The following is a 24,152-nucleotide window of genomic DNA, read 5'->3' on the forward strand; positions in this document are numbered from 1 at the left end:
CTCAAGGACAAAATTCTTGACGTAAATACTCCATCTAAAAGCAACCTCAACGTTATGCTGCTAAACACGGAGTCTTCACATGAAACTGCACTCGCTGGAAGCATTCCTTACCTTGGAAAATGAAGACATTTATGCAGTCATGGAGACCTGGGTCAATGCTGTGGGGAGCACTCCAGCCATACCGAGTTACACCTCCTTCCACATATTCAGACCACAAACTGAAGACATGAAAACTAAAGGAGGAGATGTATCAATATTCATGAAAGATAACTAGACCTCCAAATTGGTTATACAGTATTATTTCGTGGAGATACTTCAGGTACAATTAATTGTTGGTAGTTCACCTATTCAACTCATTGCCAGCTAAAGGACCACCTCCGTGAATCAGGACACCCGCTCTGACTGTTTGGATCTACTTGAGTTTATGAAGATACAGCTGAACACCATGGTTTTGTACGACTTAACTACCCATCCATTGACTGGGTAAATTACTCATCATCAAACTCACTTGCCCAAAAGTTCCTTGACTTTAACTACAATGCCCTGGACCAGCTGGTTGACACTCTTGGTGCTTACTATTATGAGGGACCACTGTAGCACTCCTGTGGTGATCTTCCCTAGTAAGATCTGACCACAAATCAGTGTCATGCCCCCCCGAGCAGTAACTAAACTAAAACATTTCTCAAAGCACATAACCTCTTATGGAATGGTATAAATAGCTTCACCCCCCCCGATGAAATTGGCAACTGTGCCGAGTTCTGCAGTTCCACCAGTGCTTTATACAAACACATGTATAACTGCATTGACTCTGCTATACCTGATGGGACCAAAACAAGCTCCCCAAGGAAAAGCAAACCTGGGTGGTGGATAATTGCCATTAACAGGCTTTACAATAAGAGGAAGAAATTGCTGAGTAAGAGTGAGCGAGCCCTAAACTGGAAATACTCCCTCCTCAGCTTAAACAAGCAAATAAGACTTCTTTTGAAGTCCTCCAAAGCAAACTATGAATCCAAATTAGCTTCAATTAAGTACAAGTATAGTGTGTTCTTTAGTTACATCTGTAACCTAAAAGGAAAGGCCAAGATTTGTGCAGAACTGATAGTTAATGATAACACATATACTGAGCCTGTGGACATAGCTAACCTGTTGGCTGACAGGTTCTGTGAAAACTTCACACCCCTGTCCCTGCCACACATACCCCATAACATCCATCCAACCTGCCCCCTACCTTGTATCTCTAAAGAGCAGGTTGTAAACGTCCTCTGTAAGGCCAAAACTGCAGCATCTATGGGACCTGATAACATCCCTGGCTGAGTCCTACATGGCCTCCAACAAGAATAGGCAATAATGCTGAGTACTCTTTTCAGTCATATTCTTATCTGCAAGGCTACAGAGTGAATCCTCATGGACCTTATCAACAAAGATATAGGTTATTTCCAAAACCTTTGACCCTAACTCAGTTTGGATTTGTCAAAGGGAGAGCATGCCTGTTAAACCTGGTGGACTTCTTTGAGACCGTCACCAAGGCCCTGGATGAAGGGAAGTCTGTGCATACAGCCTACCTAGACTTGACCAAGGCTTTTGACACTATCTCCCACTCGGGCATCATTGACATACTCACCCAGCTAGGTATCAACCCTTATATCATTGTATAGGTCGCTACCTGGCTCACTAGTTAATATAGGGGGAATCCATCTCCAACAGCAGACCTGTAACCAGTAGTGTTCCACAGGGAAAAGTCTTGGGACCTCTACTGTTTGGAATCTATTTCTCTGAAGTACAAGGAATCTATTTCTCTGAAGTACAAGGAAAAACTAAAGGTCTGTGGCTGACAAAGTTTGCCGATGACTGCAAACTGAGAGCGGTCTAAGAATCTCCAAATTATGTCAGCATCCTGCAAGAGGGTCTTAAACAAATGATTGGTGCCACAATCATGGCATTAAACTTAATGCAAAAAAATGTATCATCCCTTTTGGTAAGAGAGATGTTTCTACTAACTACCACATCAGTAGCAACACCCTAAGTACGCACTCTGTAATAAGAGACCTGGGCACACAGGGGTTGACAGCAACCTTACCTTTGATCACCATGTCTCCACAGTGGTAAGAAGAGCATTCTGTATTCCTCATCTCATAAGTAAGGGCATTGCCTCCAGAAAAAAAGTTATAACCTCCCTGTACTCTTCCCTCATCAGGCCAATAATTAAGTACAGTGCCGTTATCAATATGTAACATTCCAAGCACCTGCAGCAAATGGAGAAACCACAAAGGTTCCTCACAAGGAAAATTCAAGGTCTTCAGCATCTGTCCTTTGTGGATCATCTGAAATTACTATCACTTTATTCTTTTTCATACAGACTATTCGGAGACATCTCTGCCTTGCATACAAGGTAATGTGGGACCCTGCTTTATTGGAAATGCTGCATATTCGCATGTCAAATGGTACACGGGTTACTCGCTCTAAAGACCTTAACCTGATATGTGACATTATTAGAACCTGCGGGAGGGACAGATTTGTGTCTCGGAGGTTACCATACCCTTGGAACAGACTCCCACTTCATGTCAAACAGAGCACGTCATTGGCCCTCTTCAAATGCAGTCTGGATGATTGGATGGGTAACTGTAAATTCACTCCGGGAGTTACGCTGGTCTCCCTCTTGTACACGGGCATTAGCTGCTGATCATGGAAATAAGGGTATAACTTGGCTAGGCTTGTAAGGGCCCCTAAGGCCATTAGCCTAGTAACTTTGTGATCCTGTATCAACTTTGGAAACACTTTAGCCATTCTGTTACTAGTGTAGATGCTAACATGTTGTTTAAAGTTGAAATGGGTCCGAATGAAGCTGGATTTGAAGGGTCTTTATCCTCTGAGTAAAACATCCACCACAGCCCTCTTCCAAGGTGCTGGTACCCCTCTCATACATACTTTTATTAAATATTGTTAAAGAAAAACCTTCCAGATCTTTATCAATTTATTCCCTTCTAAATTCATAACTTCCACAGGACTATCCTCTATTCTTGGAGTCTTCCTTTTGCTTGATTTTTGAATCACAATTTTTATCCTCCCTCTTCATGTGTTAGTTGTTGAGCCTCAGTTTCCTTTAACATTGGCATAATTGTCTTCTTACAAATTTCCATTGGTCTTTTCTTGATTTCCATATTTCTGTGCTTTGCTTTGTAAAAGCTTTCATAGAATTTCCAAAAAGTAACACTGACAGTGGTGCAACAGGTAGCATACCTCTCCTTTGGTGCAGAAGACTATGGGTTCTATTCCCACACCCAGTAAATTGATTGCTAACACTGCAGTGTAGCATAAGGGGAGTGCTGCATTCCTGAGTGTGCCATCCTTCACATAACATGTTAAACTGAGACCCAATCTGCTTAAGTTGGTAGTAGCTCAAGTGGATGTAAAACAACCCTGGGCATCTATCAAAAAGATAAGGGAGATACTGGTGTCAAAGTCATGGTCTGAAAGGTATTTGAAAAAAAAAGACATTTTTATATCCTGTGGGACTTCTTTTGTCCCAGGAAACTACCACATTGGCAATTACTGTCTAAGAGTTAACCCATTTTGAGATTTGGGAACTTGTGTGAACAGTGACCTAAGTTTTGACCAACATGTGTCTATTGTAATAAAGTCCTTCTGTATTGCACAGCTTATAAATAAAGGTTTGGGAAAAGTCTGGGGATGTCCTTGTCCCCTTTTACTCATTAGGCCAATCATTGAATATAATGCCCCCTTCAGCAAGCTTCTCTCCAAACACATGCAACAACTGGAATGGCCACAGAGATACCTTACTAAAAGGATATGAGGCCTAAACAGCATATCCTCTATGGTCCGACTCAAAGCCTTGTCACTGTATTCTGTCCTACAGACTGCTAAGAGGTAACCTGTGTTTGGCATATAAGGCATCCTCCGACCCACTAAAGATTTACTGCACATCAGCAAGTCAGATGGCATAAGAAATACTTGGTCTAGGGAGCTAAACCTCTTCTGCAGCATCAACAGAACAGTTTGGAGGGACAGGTGTATTTTGCAGAGGATGCCATTGGTGTGGAATAGACTCCCTAGCCACATAAAACCATAATTGTCCATTTTCATGTGCATCATCGATCTGTGGATGGGATACAGAGCATTTACCCCAGGACTGCCCCTTACTACTGATGGACATGTGGCAACTCCTAAATGCATTATCCTGTGCAGGAGTCCCCTCAAATTGTCTATGGTATGATCCAGTTATTATTTTTATGGTCTGTCTATAATTGTGGACCATGGGATGGGTAAGGCCAGTCTATAACCGAATGGAATAGGTTATTTTGAGCACAAAAAGATAAATTGCTAGGCTTAAAATGGATGTAGAGGAGAACTAGCCTAGTACTTAACTATGAACTTGTGTAATGATGAATATAGTACAGTTGTCCAAGTTAACTTGATCATAAAAATGAAGTGTTCAAAGAGATTACTAAGCCAATAGGACACCCGCCCTCCACCTCCCACCCCTTTTTGTGTCTTTTACCATGGTGTGCATGCTTGCTACTTTGTGTTCCTAGCATTTAACTTATAATCGGGAGTGTAGCCTCCCTTACTCTGAAGCAAGAAAGCTCTGAAGGTTTGATGCCCTAACCAACTTACTCTGTATGGCTTTTCTCAAGCCCTTGAGACTTTAGTTTGTGTGGAATGTGCCCTGAATCTTTGAATGTTGGGTATTTGTCATACCCTTGGCAGGGTATAACCCACACAGCTTAGACTACTGCAAAAGTGATGCATTGGAACATTTATTCTTATGCTTAGTTAACGTACAGAACTGTACTTTATATATAATACATTAAAGTACTAGGGCTGCTGGCAAGCAACTACTTGTGTAATTGTTCAGTCTACACAGAATCAGACTTCATTTATATTTGCAGAAGTGCTTGCTGGTTTCCCTTTAAAAGCTAGGTATGTTGTACCTAGTAATTTTCAAAACACTGTTCAGACCTTTTGTGATTAATTGCTTGCACTTGCACACTCCTGGTCTCTAGTTAAAGTAAAAATCTTTGAAAGAACCCTTATTGATTTCACTCGGAAGACACTGGTCAAACTTGTCATGATTAACTGCTTGCAACCGTTTCCTCCTTGTCTTTAGATAATAACATGTGTTAATAGAAAGGTAAATAGTTAAAAACTTTGAATGCAAGAAAGAACTTCCCTTCATGTTTTTCATCCTTTTTCTCTCTTTTCAGGCCTGTGTACTTAAAGCCTGGCCCTATAGCTTAAACTAGAGAACTATAGGCATATAGTCTCTTTGGACTTTGTTAGAAGAATACGTACTCATTCTGTGTTGGCTAAACTTTATTTCTTCCATAGCGTATTTTGCATCATTAGTCATTGGTCCTCCAAGAAAAAAAAACAAATACCCTGATAGCTGAATATATAGCAAATTGAATCTTACAACTACCTGTGGATATCCCCATGTTGCCAGGGCAAACTTACTTTTCTTCTGTGTAGTATACTGTGAATAATTTGCCATAAACACTCTGGTATCTCCAATTTTTAGTACTCTTCCATTGGATAGTTTTGTCAGGAGCAGCTCTTTTCTAGTATGAATGCATCTTTACTAATGTAGGGCTTTACTGCTTTCTGTGTCAGGTTTAGAGTATACACACACAGTGCACCCTCTTAATTAACAAACCCTACTGTGGAACACCAGTCCCATTGCTTATTTCCACTTAAGTACAATTAATTCAATCTTTCCCTTCCAGTTTATCTGGTGTGTGAAATAGCCTTTCTGTGTGTTCTCTTATATTACAACTTTTCTATTTTTTTGGAACAATTCTTTTGAGAAGCCTCATCTTCAGTCTTTACTCCATTTCAGGCTCTGATTTCTGCAGTTTTTCAGCTCATCTGAATAGCAACCCATTTACTTCAGATTTTTTTCCAGCCTTTTGGCATTGGACTTCATGTATTTCTTCAGGGCCTCACTAATTTTAAACATCTCCGAGTGCACTTGATCAAGTTTTCTTCTAAATTACTGCAAGCCATCATCTGTACTGAAGCTGAACTGCTTTTTGCTAAATGGTTGCAAGGTTCTTCCTCGCCAGTGCCTTTTCACCTTTCCTGGTTGATTTTTGTCGTATTTTTCCAAGTTTCTTCTTTGCTGGTATCCCAGAAGTCCAATTACTGGCCAGTAGTTGAATTTTACCTAGATTGATAACATTACTGGCTTTAACAGCTTCTCAGATGTTCTTCGTGTATCACTGTTGCAGTCATTACATTTGGATAATCTGCTGGCAGGTTGTCCTCAGTCAGCCTGATTAACAAAGTCTTGGGTCCTGCGTCGGTTACTGTCCCTTCTTCCATGACATCATGCAGCCGACGCCATTACATCAGTCTTTCTTGCCGTGAGGTGACTGAAGCAGAAGCAGTTTGCAGGTGCCAGTCAGCTGACTCCTGAAATTTTCGTTTTCGAGTTTCAGAACGGAAAGTTTCAGAACCGAAGTCTTCTACTCAAAGCTAAGTACCCCGTTGTGGAAACTTTTTCTTGCTCCTTTCCGATGTCAGGAAAAGTTAATTGCATTACTTGTGGGAAACAAATACCTCATAAAGATTTTCATTTGTACTGTATTTCTTGCCTAGGCCCTGACCACGATGTACCTTACTGTCGGGTTTTGTGCTTTAATCAGCCCCCTATCTGTCGTCGGTACATTTTTGCCTCTAAATATTTTGGTTTTCGGTTTAATTATCCAGAATTGACGTCTGTTAGCCATCCAACTACTGGAATTCCAAAAAAAACGCAAATAAAAATACAGACAGGCCGTTGAGGTCCAAAACTGCCGGCGACGCTGCTCCTAAGCCAGTCACCAGTTCACTGGTACTCAGTGAGGCGCTTTTGCAGCCCCTAATAACTGCTACTTCTGACTCGCAGGCCTCTACTGAGACCCATTCGGAGTCCGGTATACCGCAAGAGACTTCACCTATGGAACCCACAGATGTCTCTACCTTGGATGGGTCCGGAGCCGCTGTGCAGGCACCGGCTTCTGAGGGTGTATTCAGGCCTACAGACTTGCATATTAAACCGATGCCATCTAAGGCCTAAGTCTTGATCTGCGTCTAAAAAGCTGACGCCTAGGCCACATATTCAGGCCTCTATGCCTAAAAAACAAATGATCAAAATGTCTGAAGATCTTATTACTCTAAGCAGGCATAGTCAACCCCCCCCCCCCCTTCTAAGAGGCCTAGGACTGAGCTTGACTATGAATCTTCTGATCAGGACTCTGTATCTTGGATTTGTCCATTCCTACTTATGGGGATTGTGATGCAGAGGATTACATTCCCTCTGCTTCCCCCTTGAGGACTTTTCTTTTGGGGAAACTTTACATACCTTAAGGGAGCATTTCCACTGGGAAAGTCAGGAATTTTCTGAATCTAAAAAGAGGCTTAGGGATTTCCTTCTACCCCAGCATAGGCCTTTGGCTATACCTCCTGTACTAGACATTGTTGATGTGTTTTCGGAATTCAGTATGGCTCCTGATTCCCTGCCTCCGGCTCCTAGTAAACCTGACAGATACTACAGGGTTCCGGAGTCCCACAAGTTCCTTTTCAAAAATCCTATTGCAGACCCAGAAACCATTTCTCAGGGGCCCAAGGGCATTAAGGCTTCTACTGCTAAAAATCCTACTCCTTCTGATAGAGACTCCAGGGAGCTGGATAGATGGGGTAAAAAGGTTTATACTTATGCAGCCTTGGCAGTCAGGGCCCTAGACTGCCAATTTCATATGCTAAAATATCAACAGCATATTATGGAACTGCTTAAACAGAAAATGATGTTGATTTCTTACTGTGTGGAAAACAAAGATTTACAGGATTTACTGCATTCAGCTGAACAAGTCGGAAAACATACTTTGCAATGTGGTTTTGATTCTTTAGAGGCCTCTTGCAGGGCTGCTGTTACTGGGTCTGTGCTTAGAAGGCATGCTTGGCTTAAGGAACAGTCTCTGCCTTATGTTAAAGCAAAATTGTTGGATGCTCCTTTAAATCAGGACCGTCTGTTTGGAAATGAGGCTGAAGAAGTTCCAAAAAAGATGGAAGATAAAGCTAAATATGTGCAAACTGTGAAAGATTTATTACAAGTACAACCTCCAAGACTTAGTAGGCACTGGCCTACCAAGAATTGGTCCTTTCCAGCTCGTTCCAGATCTTCTCAAGCCAAACCCAGACACACCAAAAGTACCATGTTTCAGTCCCCAGGGGCTCTCAGAACTAAGCAATGGGGGGGGGGGGCTCCACTTCCAAATCTGGAAATAAGACCCCCTATGGTGAACAGTCTCAATGACTTTCCTTTAAAATTACCAAGCACTTACCTTTTAGCTGCCCCTTTGGGGGGAAAGATTGCTCTTCAGGCAAAAAACTGGTAACTCCTAACCCAGGACAAATGGGTTTTAAATAGTGTCCCAGGGATACAGATTTCATTTCCACATGTCGCCAACACCAAACGGGTGGCCAGACCTGCCCCCAAATCATTGGGCAGAGGTTCGGAAACAAGTACTTTCCTCTCTTAAACTTGGGGGCTATTCAACCGGTACCAGAAGAGGAAAAGGAACAAGGTTTCTATTCCAGGCTTTTCCTGGTACCCAGAAAAGACAATTCATGGCGTCCAATTCAGGACCCGGTCTACTCTAAACACCTTTCTGGACATTCCAAAATTCAAGATGCTGACTCTTCACCAGTTACTTCCTATGCTAGGCAAGGATGCCTGGTTGGCAACTCTGTATTTAAAAGAAGCTTACCTGCATATCCCAATCAGTGAATCTTACAGAAGATACCTACGCTTCAAAGCAGACTACTGGCATTATCAGTTCTCTGCACTGCCCTTTGGCTTGTGTGCTGAGCCCAGGGTATTCAGAAGGTGCCTAGCTCCAATAACTGCATTTTGCAGGCAAAGAAATATTCAAATATATCCATACCTGGATTTTTGTTTAATTCGGGCAGAAAACCAGGCCATACTTATAAATCATCTTGCGTTTGTAAAAAGAGTTCTAATTTGTCTAGGGTGGAAAAGAAATCACAACTGGTACTCTCTCAACAGATTACATTCCTGAGTGCAAGCTTGAATATAACTGCCCAGATGGCTTTCCTCACTCCAGAAAAGCAAATTCATTTGGTAACTTACTTCCAGCAAGTGGCCACAAAAACCCTGCTATCTGCAAGACAAATACTGCAAGCCTTGGGGTTCATGGCCTCCTGCATTCTTCTAATTCCATATGCAAGACTGCATATGAGGAAACTTCAGTGGTACTTAAAAAGTCCATGGAGTCAACATTGTCACAGCCTGGAAACAATGATTCCTGTCATACCTTGCCTATGCTTGGAGTTCCTATGGTGGGCAGAGGCCTGCCACCAAAACAAGGGACTGCCATTCACACTACCCCCTGCCACCCAAACCCTAATTCCAGATGCATCAGACTATGCATGGGGGGGCTCATCTGGCAGGGAAGTGCATTCAGGGTAAATGGAACCCGAATCAAATGCACCTACATATCACTCAAAAAGAAATATTAGCTGTACAGAATGCTCTGACAGCCTTCAAGGACTACATTCATCCAGGACAACTAATGGTAAAGACGGACAGCACCACGGTTATGTGGTACATAAACAAGCAGGGGATGTACACATTCCTATCCCCTCTGCAGGCTAGCCATGTCATTGAGGAACATGGCCTTGAGCTACCAAGTGCAACTAACAGCTCAATTCCTGTCAGGAAAACCTAATACACTGGCAGACGGACTAAGCAGAAATCTCATGGACCCACACAAGTGGAAACTGGAACCACGGATTTTGAACATGTTGACAAGCAAATGGGGGAGCCCAGACATAAATCTATTTGCATCCCCCCACAACTACCAGTTGAACAAGTTTTGCACAAGGACTCCACAAAAAAGCCTGGAAAGTGGATGCTCTGTCATTTAGCTGGAAAAACCTATCAGTCTGCGCATTTCCCCCCTCTGCCTCTGCTGTCCAAAGTTCTGCTAAAAGTCAAACAGGACAAACCAAGAATGATTTTGATTGCTCCAGACTGGCCACGCCAACACTGGTTCCCACTGTTGCGCAGTGTGTCACAAATTTCTTCATGGCACCTGCCTCGGACACCTTCCTTACTTTCTCAGCAGGAGAACCAAATTCTGCACCCTCAGCTCCCAACTTTGACCCTTGCAGCTTGACTAATCACTTAGTCATCCTTAGCATCCCTCAGCAAACCTATGATGGATGTCATCTTGGAGGCGAGAAGACCTAGTACAGCAACCGACGCAGAACCCAAGATTTTGTTAATCAGGCTGACTGAGGGCAACCTGCCGGCAGATTACCTAATGTAATGACTGCAACAGTTTTATTATGCTATATGGTTACGCTGTTGCATTTTATGGTTGTTATATTTTTTATACAAAGGGCAGTGGCTTAACATTCTCATGTCCCTTAGAGTGCCTAACGGGGCTGAAACAAACTGAAGAAAGCTGCGGACAGTGTAGGCTGCATCTGTAAAAAGACAAGTTAGACCAGCATATTTGGTAGGAGTAAATGTATTGCTGATAAGAATTCTGGCTAGAAAGCAAGCATGTAAGACAGCCAAGCATGGATGGTTACAGACTATTAATGTCTACTCCAATATCCAAGTATGGTTATATGCAGTCATGTAGCCTCTTAATCCTGTTGTGTTCCCTCCCTCAAAAAAAAAAAATATATATATATAAATAAATAAATAAATATATATATATATATATATATATATATTCAGTTGCTCTTACTATAACTGTCTTAGTTGCTATTCTGCGGGCTGTTATCTGTTCAGTTGTTCTTAGTCTGCACTTATTACTGCTTGTTAGTAGCCTTCTAATTTAATGCCTTCTACACTTGTTTTTTAGTCAGTTGTTAATTTAATTGGATTTAATTAAACTGTATTTGCCGTAATATTGATATACGTACGTTAGCCTGCACTGCATTTGAATTGTATTTACTGCTGTTTTAGCTGCTTTTCTGTTTTAAAAAAAAAAATCCTAGCTTATTTCCTGCCTTTCCTGTAACTTATCTAGTCCAGATACAGACTTGCTGTATCCAGGTCTGTTTGTAAGCTCCTGAGCCCCCCAAGCCTTTCTGTGTTGGAGGGAAGCCTTCTAGCTTATCCATGGGAGTGGTAAGCACTAGGTAGCTTATCTACCATAGGAGAAGAGGTTTCTGGCCCATAAATTATAGTTTATTGGCCGTTTGGGAAGCTCTTCCATCTCTTTCAACCTTCCAATTCATAAGCCTTTGTTTGTGCTTGTTTCCTGCCTTTCCTGTTACTAGTCTAGTCCAGGTACAGATTTGCTGTATCCAGGACTCTTTGTAAGCTTCTGACCCCCCCCCCCCCAAGCCTTTCTGTGTTGGAGGGAAGCCTTCTAGCTTATCAGTGGGAGTGGCAAGCATCAGGTAGCCTATCTACCACGGGAAGAGTGGGTTTTGGCCCATAAATTGTAGTTTATTGGCTGTTTAGGCAGTTTTCCATCTCTTTCAACTTGCTGGTTTAAAAGCCGCACTTGCACTCGTTTCCCACCTTTCCTGTAACTAGTCTAGTCCAGATACAGAGTTGCTGTATCCAGGACTGTTGGTAAGCTTCTGAGCCCCGCAAGCCTTTCTGTGTTGGAGGGAAGCCTTCTATCTTATCAGTGGGAGCAGTAAGCACTAGGTAGCCTATCTACCACAAGAGGAGTAGTTCTGGCCCAGGAATTGTAGTTTATTGACCATTCGGGAAGTTGTCCATCTCTTTCAACTTTCTGGTTTAAAAGACCACATCTGCAGTTTTTTTTTTTCCATCTCTCTCAACTTTCTGGTTTTAAAGCCCGTGTTTGTGCTTGATCCCCACCTTTCTCGTAACTAGTCTAGTCCAGGTACAGATTTGCTGTATCCAGGACTGTTTGTAAGCTTCTGAGCCCCCCAAGCCCTTCTGTTGGAAGGCAGCCTTCTAGCTTATTAGTGGGAGTGGTAAGTACTAGGTAGCCTGTCTACCACAAGAGGAGTGGTTCTTGGCCCAGGAATTGTAGTTTTGTTGACTATTCGGGAAGTTGTCCATCTCTTTCAACTTTCTGGTTTAAAAGACCACATCTGCACTTGTTTCCCATCTTTCCTGCAACTAACCTACTGGAAAGCACTAGAAAGCCTTAAACTGATATAAGCCTTCTAGCTTAAAAGAGAGACTTTGGAGTGATTAAGTATCAGTTTTCTGTATTTTCTTGCTGTACTTAACTGTTTTCTGCCTAAACGCTGATTTTCCAGCACTTATTGTGATTTAAAAGCTTGTTTTTCTTTCACATGTTGTACTTATTTGACTGCCTGCAAAAGTTGTTTTTGTTTAAATTGTTTAACTGTTGTAGGCTACACACTAAAGTGTGATAGCCTTTTCTGATCACTTGTAGTCGTTTAAAGCTGTTTTAAGTGTACTTTTTACTGTTTTTGCCTTATCTTTTAAAAAAAAAAATACATTTCTTGTTTCCCGCCCTTTCTAAGCTAGTATAGTCCAGTTTTCAGGCTAGTGCTGAATTCAGGGCTGTGTTACAAGTTTCTTGCGTTGCCCATACCTTACTTGGATAGAGAGAAGTTTCTCTGTTCACCTGTGAGAGAGGGGAACTTTGAGCAGCCATCTGTCCCTGGAGGAGTGGTTCCATCCCAGAAGTTAGTAGTTTAAAAAAAGTGTTGCATGGTTTTGTGTGCCGGGCAGCACCAGTTAGCTAGGGTTAAACTATTCCTGGCTCCACTAAGTCTCCTTCAGTTTTTCACTTGAAACTAGTCTAACTCTCCACCTAAGCACTCAAAAAAGCATCCTACAGTCCAGCACTTGCTCAGACCTAATAGCAAGCACTAATGTACCCCGACACTTGACTGCCCAGCAGGGCAAGGCTCTTTATCCACCTCTCGCCAACCAAGCAACTAAGCAGCTCACCCTACTATTCAGGCATGACCAAAGGGCAGCTTCAGGTGTACTCTCCAGTCCAGCTGGTGAATCTGGGTATCCTGAGACAATGTTACAACTGCCTCATGTACACAGACAGCCCTCTCCTCCTACCACAAAACACTAACATATGTGAGAGATGCAATTATGCAGCCAAACTGGAGGCTAAGGTATCTCCACCCAAGACTGGAACAGATAGTCATGAGGAGAAGGTTAGCACTTGCACCACACCTCCAGCCTCACATAGACCTACTAAACCAGCACTGGCAAAAGATGCACATAAATATACAAAATCATACTCGGAGAATCTAAAAAAACCTGCAAAAGCATCAGAGAGCTGCAAAGCAGACACCCACAAAACCTGCACCTCCCATCACAAACCAAACAACACATAAAACACAAAATCAATGTGCCGCACAATCACAGCCCTTAAGGCAAAAATAACATACCTGACACACTAGTAATAGGTGACTCAATAGTCAGGCACACTGACGCCCCACTCACTAGGCTGGACAAGGAGAAGGTTACTGTTAGTTGCCAGTCGGGAGCCAGAATCCGCCACATAACACAAGCACTCGAGTCACTCCAGAACAAGTACAAATATGACTCTGTCATTGTTCATGTTGGTGTGAACGACCTGAGCCGTACCTCCCTGGACTACATGAAAAGAGACATGGAAGAGCTCTCTGATCATGTAGCCCAGGCGGGTATGACCCTGACCCTGAGTAGCATCCTGCTCTCACCAAGAATGATACCTCAGTATAAAAAAAAAATGATCAATTTCAACAATTGGCTAAGCTTCTGGTGTCATTCAAAGGGGATCCAGTGTCTGTCAGCCTGGGATGACATGCTCGACAAGCCGCGTTGCTTCGCAAGAGACTGCTTGCACCTGTCACCACTTGGCTTTCGAATACTGGCCAAGGCTCTCGCTGCCCCCATAGTGCCTTTTTTAGGCAAGGCTCAAAATTCAAACCCACCTCTGTAAAGAGCGCAAGTAAAATACCGAAGGTTATGCTACTCAATGCCAGGAGTTTAAATATCAAAATGCATGTGCTCGAAGCACTCCTAAGTATGGAGAATGTCGACATCTGTGCAGTAACTGAAACCAGGTTCAAGGTTCCAGAGAGCACTCCAGCACAACTGGGCTACAACTCATACCACACATTTCGGCCAAAGAACACAGACCGAAACACAAAAGGAGGGGGTGTATCCATATTCATCAAGGATACCCACACCTCCAGGTTAGTGGCGCAGCATGATACCTCTGAGATCATCCATGTGCAACTAACATCGGGCAAATCTGCAGTGCAAATTGTGGCCTGCTACAGATCACCCTCCATGACTCGGGACCACCACTCCGCCTTTCTGGAGACACTGGAAAACATGAAGGTCCTACCGAACACCCTGATCTTGGGAGATTTCAATTACCCTACCATTAACTGGGAAAACTACTTGAGTACTAACTCCCAGACTCAGCGCTTCCTGGAATTTATCAACTCAAATGCCCTGAATCAGCTGGTAAACTCCCCTACCAGAGGCCACAACATATTGGACCTGGTCATCACCAACATGGGCGACAGGTGCTCCGTACCGGAGGTCAACCCTTCACTGGTTAGATCAGACCATAAACTAATCACCCTGGATGTCCACACCCCACCACCACCACCCCCAACCAACGAAACCATAGTGAAAAACTTTTCTAAAGCAAACTTCACCTAACTTAAGTCAGAGGTGGTAAGTTTCACAGCCCCCATGCTAAAGGATAACACTGCCCAAGATGCAGAATCCTTTACAATTGCACTCTGAGCACCTACAAGGATGCATTGATCGTGCTTTCCCTAGCAAAACCAAGACTCACTCCCCTAAGAGAAGGAAACCAGTCTGGTGGACCCCTGCCATAAACAGGTTATACAACAAAAGGAGGAAACTAGTTCAGAAAAAAAGCAAATCCCAAGAAGGAAAGACAGCCCTGATCAGAATCCGTAAGAAACTAAGGTCCCTCATAAAGTCATCCAAGGCTAACTTCGAAAGAAAAATAGCCAAGACTCCAAAAATAACCACAAAGCCTTCTTTAGCTATGTCAAAAATCTAAGTGGCAACTTGCAGATATGCTCTGAGATAGTGCAAAATATACTGAACCTACTGATATTGCCAACATACTGGCAGATAGATTCAGTGCAAACTTCACCTCCCTTTCACCTTCAAAAGGGCCCACAACAATACCAGAAAAGTGTAGTGTCCCGGAAATCACAGAAGCACAGGTGAAAGCAGCCCTTTCAAAAGCCAAAAATAAATATCCCCCAATTTTGGGTATTGGTTGCTTAAACAAGAGTAAGGATCGGTCTAACATTGTAAATAGGCAAAGAGTTTGTGTTTTAACTTACTCTCCCTTTTTTCATCTTATTAAAAACATCATCTGTGAGCACTGGAGGTCAATTTGTGTTGATAAAGATTTGGAAGATGTTTTTGGAAAAAGATCAGGTTTTGTTTTTAAGACCGGACCCAATATCAAGAGTATTCTTGAGACTAGAACTAGTATTAAATCAAAGTATGGTGGGACTAGGATATGTGGATGTTGTAGGCAGTGTGATGCCATTAGGGAAGGTGACGGTGTCAAGCTGGCTGATTTAAATAGAACTTATGTTAAAAGTAAGGTTTGGAATTGTAATACATCCAAGGTTGTGTACATCGCAACATGTACGGCATGTCCCGCCTATTACATAGGGAAAACCGAGAGACTCCTCAAAAAACGTATTTATGAACATCTTTATAAGATTAAAATAGGAGACTCTAAGAATGCACTTCATAGACATATTTCCTGACATGGTGACACACATTTTTAAATTTTCCATTATTGACGAAGTGGATGTTTCACCGTTTGGGGGTAATTGGAAAGCTCTTCTTGCCATGAAAGAAGCTAAATGGCAAATTTTAACTGATGCTACGCGTTTCCCTGGTATTAATGATTTCATCAGCATCAAGCCTTTTTTACAATGGGCTTGAAGTTTGTGAGAATTAATTTATCAAATTCTATATTAAAATTTTATTTTATTAAATTTTATTTAATACATTAATACAATAATTCATACTTCACATTTAATGTATATATTATTGTAAATTTATCAATTTAATTTTACCATATTTTATTGTAAATTCACCAATTTAATTTTACCATCATGCTATTAAAATATTGGGTCTATTTATTTTTATATATAACATTAGACTATTCATGTTTAATGTTTATTTTATTAATATACCTATCAATATACTTGTATACACATATACATATATTTTTTACAATATGGACACCTTTTTATCAGTTGTTGGTTATGTTGTGTTTAGTATTTGTTTTCAGTTTAATTTATATGACTGGCATTTACAGTGATTTTTATAGGATGCGTTGCTTTAATTGCTTCAATTATTTTTGGCGCCAAAAAAGTTTTTTAAATGCAATATGAACTGTTGTTCGGGGTTCTGATGAAGTCTGTATAAGCAGATGAAAGCGCTTAACCCTGGTTTTTGGAGTGTTTCTGGTTTACAATAAAATTGTTGTTTTTTCCCTGTACAAGCTGCGGATCCTTTGCGCTGTCTGTGTTGGGTTTATCGTTGGTTTCGTTTTACTTTTGGGATTTTTAAGACTCAAAAAATAACCACAAAGCCTTCTTTAGCTATGTCAAAAATCTAAGTGGCAACTCACAGATATGCTCTGAGATAGTGCAAAATAGCACAAAATATACTGAACCTACTGATATTGCCAACATACTGGCAGATAGATTCAGTGCAAACTTCACTTCCCTTTCACCTTCAAAAGGGCCCACAACAATACCTCCAAAACATAATTCTGCCTGTTGTTCCTCCAGTTCCCATTTTTTCTATGTAATTTGCACCTACCCTTTCTGCCGGATGTTCCTCCAGTTCCCATTTTTTCTATGTAATTTGCACCTACCCTTTTCCAAACATCTTACTTCAGTTCTTCCATCTCTGCAATCGTATTCACTTCTTTTAATGCGATTGGTTTAGACTTTGATTTCCATTTTCTTGTAATTTGTTTTGGCAGCCACCAGAAATAAACTCAGCAATGCCTTACTATGTCTGGGCAGTTCATATCCTGTATCAAAGCTCAAAAAAAAAATAGTTGAGATGTACCAGTTTGTTCACCCAGTATTTCTGACAGAGTAGTCTGCATGGATTTTTTTATAGTCTGCCAACTCATTACACTCCCAAAAATATGTTTCCAGTTACCTCTTTCTTCCCCATTACACCTCCAACATTAGCAGTCTACCTGAGGACAAATTCTTTGGATTCTGCTTAGGCAACCTAAGCAAATGTTTCCAAGCAAAAAATCCTAAATCTTCTAGACTTGGCATATTTGGGAGCCATGCATATATATTGTCATTGTGTATTTGAGAATTGCTTATCCAGCCGCTTTCTAATTCTTTCTAACCTCCTGTGGTCTTGTGTTAGATAACTGCCTCTGCATCTGATACCATTGGACTGCTTTTTTCCCATTTGGCTGCCAAAAAACATGTAACAGTGACGTAGTTTCACTGTCAAACTCTGTCAGAATCATTTTGTTAATGTATTATGATTCAGCTAAATAAGTAAGAAGTGATGTAATTTTAATTAATAAAACACATTTTTTTATACTTGCAGATGTGACTGAAATGTTGCTATGACACCACCTTTTGTGTTCATTCAGTATGCTGTAAAAGGCTGAAATATGCAGGTGTAATTTTCTGAATATTTTGTTAAAAACTTGAAGCAGCATTTAAGTGCTGATGTTTGCAGGTAGGGTTTAATCATGATTAGAAAGATTATTGGAAATTGATAAACTATAGCATTTGCAAAACGTTCATTTTAAAAAGTTGTGTAGATGTTAATTATTCACACTGCTGCAGTACCCTTTAGGCTGTATTGGTTGTGCCCTGCCTAGGACACAGCTGGTCAGCTTCCAAAAATCTGTCTTCCTCCTACATCTTTATTTTGACTGCTGATTGGTCAGTCCTGTTAAGGGAAGTCACCAGTCAGAGTGAAGCTCTCTAGTACTTTCTTGCCACTTAGTGAATGAGCAGCTCAGAGGATTCATAGCAGCAGCCAGCTTGTAGCTTCCTTTCTGGCACAAAATTACTAATTTGCCCCAAAGCTGATGGTGTCCATATAATACAAAACAGCCAGTCCAATAGATGTCTTAAAGATCTTACACATAATCAGCTACCAGAGACTAAATGAGCTGTAAACAGTAGACAAGAAGAGAGAGGTTTAAGTAATTTACCCTCATCTGGAATATCATAGGACACAATTGTAAAACTAATTTTAAGCTGTGATCAGCAAAATTGCTTATGGAAGGCCTTGAAAAACAAGTTACCTGAGGGACTGTCAAGTATAATGATGAAAGCTTGTAGAACCACATGGCTATAGTCTTAATTTAATATCCACATATATCCAGATGGTACATAGCTTTATCAAATGGTTGATGTCTTCACAAGCCAACAAGACCACATCTTTTGCATTCCAGCATTGACAGGCAACTACCTGCTGAGTAGTGGGACCTCTGACTCAATACATTGCGTGAAGGAGGAGTGTCCAAGCAAAGTTTTTAAAGAAAATTGAAATGTGTAGCAGTACACAGTGGATCCACAGTCATCCATCATCATAATCTTGAAAGACATACTCTCTCATTCTCCATATTTCATGAAGTAGAGTTCATTGTTGCTTATGTTTCTCATTTAATAGCAATTGCAGTACATTTTAAGATGGTGCCTTAATTTGAGGGTCTCTCTGCCTTTGGTGGATCACCAGGTTAACTTCCTTATGGGTCTGTCTTGCTTGAGGTACAGGCACATCCTTGGACTAGGGGTTAAGGGGGAACTGATGGACACAATCTCCTGTTTCTTATGCAGTTAGGCTGTTTTTCTAACTTTGGAAAGTTCCCATATATAATCCCTGAAAAGCATGACATTCAGAGAAGGGCCATTGACTCTCATATTACAAGTCATGATGAAAACAGGGGCTTCCTTTATTCCCTGGGACTTTGATCATATTATTAGGTGCTGGTGCTTCATCTGCAGAGCTTTTCTGCATTAATAAGAAACATTTAAACTTGTTAACATTGCCCATCACCTGACATTGTTGTCTTAGTGCTTAGCACAAGGATTGACCAGAAGTTTATCATGATCCACAGTAAGAATAGGAAAGGCAAAAACTGAGTACAGCTTTTGAATCTAGTCCATCTAAGTCCATTGTAACCTCAGTGGCCTTTGCTTCCTAACCCATAGCAATGCTAGTCTCTGAAAAGAGTTTCTCACATGTCTATGGATCAATTTCTCCTAGCTCTAGGGAGTGATATCAGAGGCAACTTCTCTTGCGGTCACTGTACTTTGCAGCCCTTGTGTGTGTTGGAGTATTTGTTGGGAATATGACCTTTGTAGTAGCATTCACCACCCCCCCCCTTTTCTTGAAAAATAGCTCCTGCTGAAGGAAGAGGAATTAAGGTGGTCTCAGACGCAGGCCAGAATATTGCATGCTCCTCTCCTAATTTATTTCCTTACTAAATACTTGTGTGCCCAGTGGTTTTATATATACATCTCCAACATTTTCTTCTACAATTACCTGTTTTCTGCAACAGAATTACCAGTGTAAGCTCTGTTATAATACTCTCAGTGACCATTAATTGCACTGTTAAACTGTGAACTTGTAACACAGTGGTAATTTTTTCTCTCCACGGGGCTAGACTTGAATGTCTGCTGTTTTTATTTTTAGTTGAAACTAGTGTAGGTCTACTTGTTTTTTTTTACATTGTGTATTAGTGTTCTAGTTTACAGAATGTTATCAGATAGTCCTATACCTCAAATTTATCAGTAGTTGCAAGGCAAACTGTAAAACATACTGTGGCATACATTATGAACTTCAGATAGAATAATTGAGAGACCCTTTCCTATCAGCAGTTGTATAAACTTTGTTTTTCTCTTTTGCAGTCATGTATGAATCTTGAAGTAGAACAGTTGCAACAAAGGTATGTTTTTATTGCATAGTGTTCTCTTGGGAGTAGAATTTTTAGAGTAATGCTAAAAAAGTTTTGTTATGGGACTGAATGGTTTAGTGAACTTTATGGTCTCTCATTTCAATTTCTTGAAACTTGCTAAAATGATTACTGATGAGCAGAGATCACCTTAATGATTGTCTTACTTTTGGTAAAATTTACAAGTATACGTTCATAACATTTATTAAGTTCTGCTTTCTTGATCATTTCATTTTTGCTGGATATATCCATATGTTCAGTATTCATTTGATGAAAAGATTCTGGGAGGAAAACTTCATCGTATGACAAGGTAGAGGTATAGTACTTGTATATAGTTTGAAACGACAAACACGGAGTTGCAAATATCTTGAACACGCATCTAGAAACTTAGTCCAGGTACATATCTAATGTGACATGCTTTAAGACTGTAAGGTTTATGAGCAAATGAACCAAAACAAATGTGTTCTTTTAGTAGCTAGGCCTTCCCTTCTGCCCTCATTGGGGAGGGGGCTTTGTCCTCAACCCTCTGTCTTAACTGCTGTCACTCCATGGTCCACTGCACCTTGTGGAAAGAAAATTAAGCAGCATTTAGTGAAAAGCTGTCACTGTTTCTCCAAAAGGCTGTAGTTTTAGTGCGGACTGACAGATGTACTGACTGAATCTCTGCTTCAAGTTCTGGCAAGAAAGAACTGAGATCATGTCAGCTCACTCACTTATACCAGTGCATACTGGCGTTGGTCAGGGTGTCTGCCAGCTGTAGGAGGAGGGAGCTTTATCTCTGGTAGTCAGGCCAGCCAAGGGCTCCCACTGCGGGAGATCCCACAAGTCAGGACTGCAACAGTGAATACGCTCTTTACATCTACATTTATGGTAAGTGTATACAGCTGTACTTTCTGAAATCCTCAGAGATATTCTGGAGGATTCCTGTGCACTGTGTTATTATCAAAGCTAAGTACTTCATGAGATAGGTCTGACATTGAAGGCTCTCATTAAGCTGATCATTGAGAAGTGGGCAACCATTAGAATTTATTCCTTTTGTATGGTCTAGCGTAGCAGAGCTTGAAAAGTTCTCTCCCCCATGCTTGGAAGCACATAGACTGTTTCTGGCACACATGCCTTGCTCTGTGGTGGACCAAGGGGCTAATTCAGCTCAATGGCCCCCCAGTTATCTGTTGTTTTTCTGCATTTAAGATTCTCATCATAAAACCTTAACTTCACACACTTAATGCCATGGGTACACAGTTATAAATTTTTTTTAAAAAACTTTTCATAAACTTCATGCATTATACGTGCGTGCTTTCTTTAACAATATCATTCACTCCAGCATTGCATGTAAATTGTTCAAATCCTGCCTTCCCTTAAACCTCACTCCTCCTCCTCCTGAACATTGTGCTGCAAGGATTGCTCCTGCAAATTCCATTTATTTCTGTTATTTGCTCCTTCCGTTTTCTAAAGGGCCCACCTCCAATTCTTTTATCTCCTTTCCAATATGCATTACTTAATCTACCATTAGTACAGAATTTGATTTACATTTTCTAGTAATTCTCTCTTTTGGCAGCCTGTAGCATTAAACTTAGCAAGGCCATAATATGCTTGTGCAATTCAGATGTGGTAACCTAGTTCAAAAGCATCATGTCATTTTCATTCATTCCTCAATAGCTGGGTTTCGATCTGATCCGACTCTGCCTCCTCCAGATCGTAGAGCATTTGAACCGTTGAGCTCCATCCTTTACTCATAATACCACAATCACCTAACATACCTTGGATCTCATTTGCTGCCATTGCGGTCAGACATAGATTGTAGGCTCTTGAGCTTTGGGTATAACTTTCTAATAATTCTCACTGCTCAGTAAGCTTAACTTTATTTTGTCTTTAAAAATCCATTCTGTTATCTAGTATTACTTTTTCCTTCCTTTAGCCCTTTATATGCATATATCAATGTGTGTGTGTATATAATATATATATGTATATATATATTTGTGTAATTTTGTGTTTTTGTATGTATGTGTATATATATATATATATATATATATATATATATATATATATGTATGTATACGTGTGTGTGTGTGTGTGTGTGTGTATATATATATATATATATATATATGTGTGTGTGTGTGTGTGTGTGTATATATGTATATATATATATATATATATATATATATATATATATATGTGTGTGTGTGTATATATATATATATATATATATATGTGTGTGTGTGTGTATATATATATATATGTGTGTGTATATATATATGTGTGTGTGTGTGTGTATATATATATATATATATATATATATATATATGTGTGTGTGTGTGTATATATATATATATATATATATATATATATGTGTGTGTATATATATATATATATATATATATATATATATATATATATATATATATATATGTGTGTGTATATATATATATATATATATATATATATATATATGTGTGTGTGTGTGTATATATATATATATATATATATATATATATATATATATATATATATATATATATGTGTGTGTGTGTGTGTGTGTGTGTGTGTATATATATATATATATATATATATATATATATATATATATATATATATGTGTGTATGTAGAATAATATTTTCCCTCTCGTACTCTTGAGTACTAATACATTTGCTGGTAGGCCTTTCCCTGTTCTGGTACTTTTATAGTACTACTAGTTTTACCACTGTTGGTAATTTTTTCTCATCTTTTCAAGTTTTTTTTTTCTATCTTCTGGTTTTCTATTTTGCTTACCTCACCAGTTCAACATGTCAGGTAAGCTGTCTGGCCTAAAGAAATATGTGGAGTGTGGGCATAAAACCCCCAAATTAGATGCCCACACTGAGTGTGTTTACTGTCTAGGCCCTAAACATCTAGATGTCTAGTGTGAGAAGCAAGGGCTTCAACAACTGTGCCATTGTAGACGTGAAGAACACATTAATTCTTAGGGCTTACTTCCCTCTAAACATTCCTGTGTGGCTGCTGGTGCTCAAACCACCAAGAGAAAAGAAAAGGGCGACTCTGTAGCCAGAGTCTCTTGTAAGAGATCCTGGATCATTCTTCTGCTTCGACTTCAACTTCAGCTCCATCTTTGACGCCTGTGACTAAACTTTCAAGAAAATCTGATCTTATTTTGTCAGATCCAAAGTTGCAATCCAGAAGATCTCCCAGATCCATTCTCCAACTTTGGTCTCAGAACTGATCACATATAGGCTCCCTTAATTTTTTCTTGAGCACTCTGCTAGATGTCATTCGAGGCCGCCTTCTACTGGTTCCTCTCTTGGGCCTTCCAGAAACTTATCCCAAGCAGATCTGTATAGGGTGATGAGGAAGTTGCTCAGGATGCAGATTCAAATGAGAGGCCTTTTGGCTGTGACCCCATTGGGTCTGGAGACCCTCCATAGAGCCACACCACTATCCTAGCTCTTTCCCTGATCTGGGCTTCGGTTTTGGAGCTCTTAGATCTGAAAGCCTTATAGTCATCTTTCTCTGATCGAAAGATTTTGGCTTCTTTGACTCTGATAGTTTCTCAGAGCCAGAAGACTCTCATAGCCGCAGCATTGGCGCCAACTTTGTGGTGTTGGTTTAGAGTCCAAAGTCCTCAGAGTATCAGTGTTGTATGACTCTGCTCTAGCTCCCCTTCTTAGGTGGTTTGCCTGCAGGACAGTGGGAGCTGAAGATCCACAAGCCTGCTTTGTCAGATCTTTCTGTTTCTCCCAGGCACTCTGTTTTCGAGGTAGTGAAGAGAGTATTCTCTATATCTAGAGTTCAGACATCCCTTCCAGTTTGGATCTGACTTCCCTGTCTCCATCAGTTTTTGCATCCAGAGCTTCATTCATCCATTTCACTGGTACTGCCAGCCCAAACCAATATCCAGGCCACCCAGCAGGGTATGGTTATCTCTTCCAGTACTTCCCTGTAGCATCGCACTGAGGAGGTCCCTTGGAAGAGAAAGTGCAAAAGGGGGCACTTAGACTCTCCACAAGAGTCGGTCACTGAAGACACTGATTTTGATGAGGGAGAAGTGTATCCCAGATCACAACCCGATGATGACATCTCAGAACTACTCAAACAAAGGGGTGGGTGATCCCCTAGTAACCCTTCCCAAGAGGAATCCGTGTTTTTGGAGGTCTTTGGGTCTGGCCTCTCTACCTCCTCATTGA

At 40.6% G+C, this 24,152-nt stretch overlaps 1 protein-coding gene across 1 annotated transcript in view; it reads left to right on the forward strand.

Annotated features, from left to right (window-relative positions):
• KTN1 (kinectin 1) overlaps positions 1-24,152 on the forward strand; it is a gene marked incomplete in the record, with an annotated part of 2,305,074 nt that overhangs the window by 551,997 nt on the left and 1,728,925 nt on the right. Inside the window, 1 exon segment of the mRNA XM_044074427.1 lies at positions 19,930-19,967. Coding sequence (XP_043930362.1) covers positions 19,930-19,967 — 38 coding nt within the window.

The sequence above is a fragment of the Protopterus annectens genome, chromosome 6.part0 (genome assembly GCF_019279795.1).
Source record: "Protopterus annectens isolate FY-2018-M chromosome 6.part0, PAN1.0, whole genome shotgun sequence".
NCBI classification, from domain to species: Eukaryota; Metazoa; Chordata; order Ceratodontiformes; family Protopteridae; genus Protopterus; species Protopterus annectens.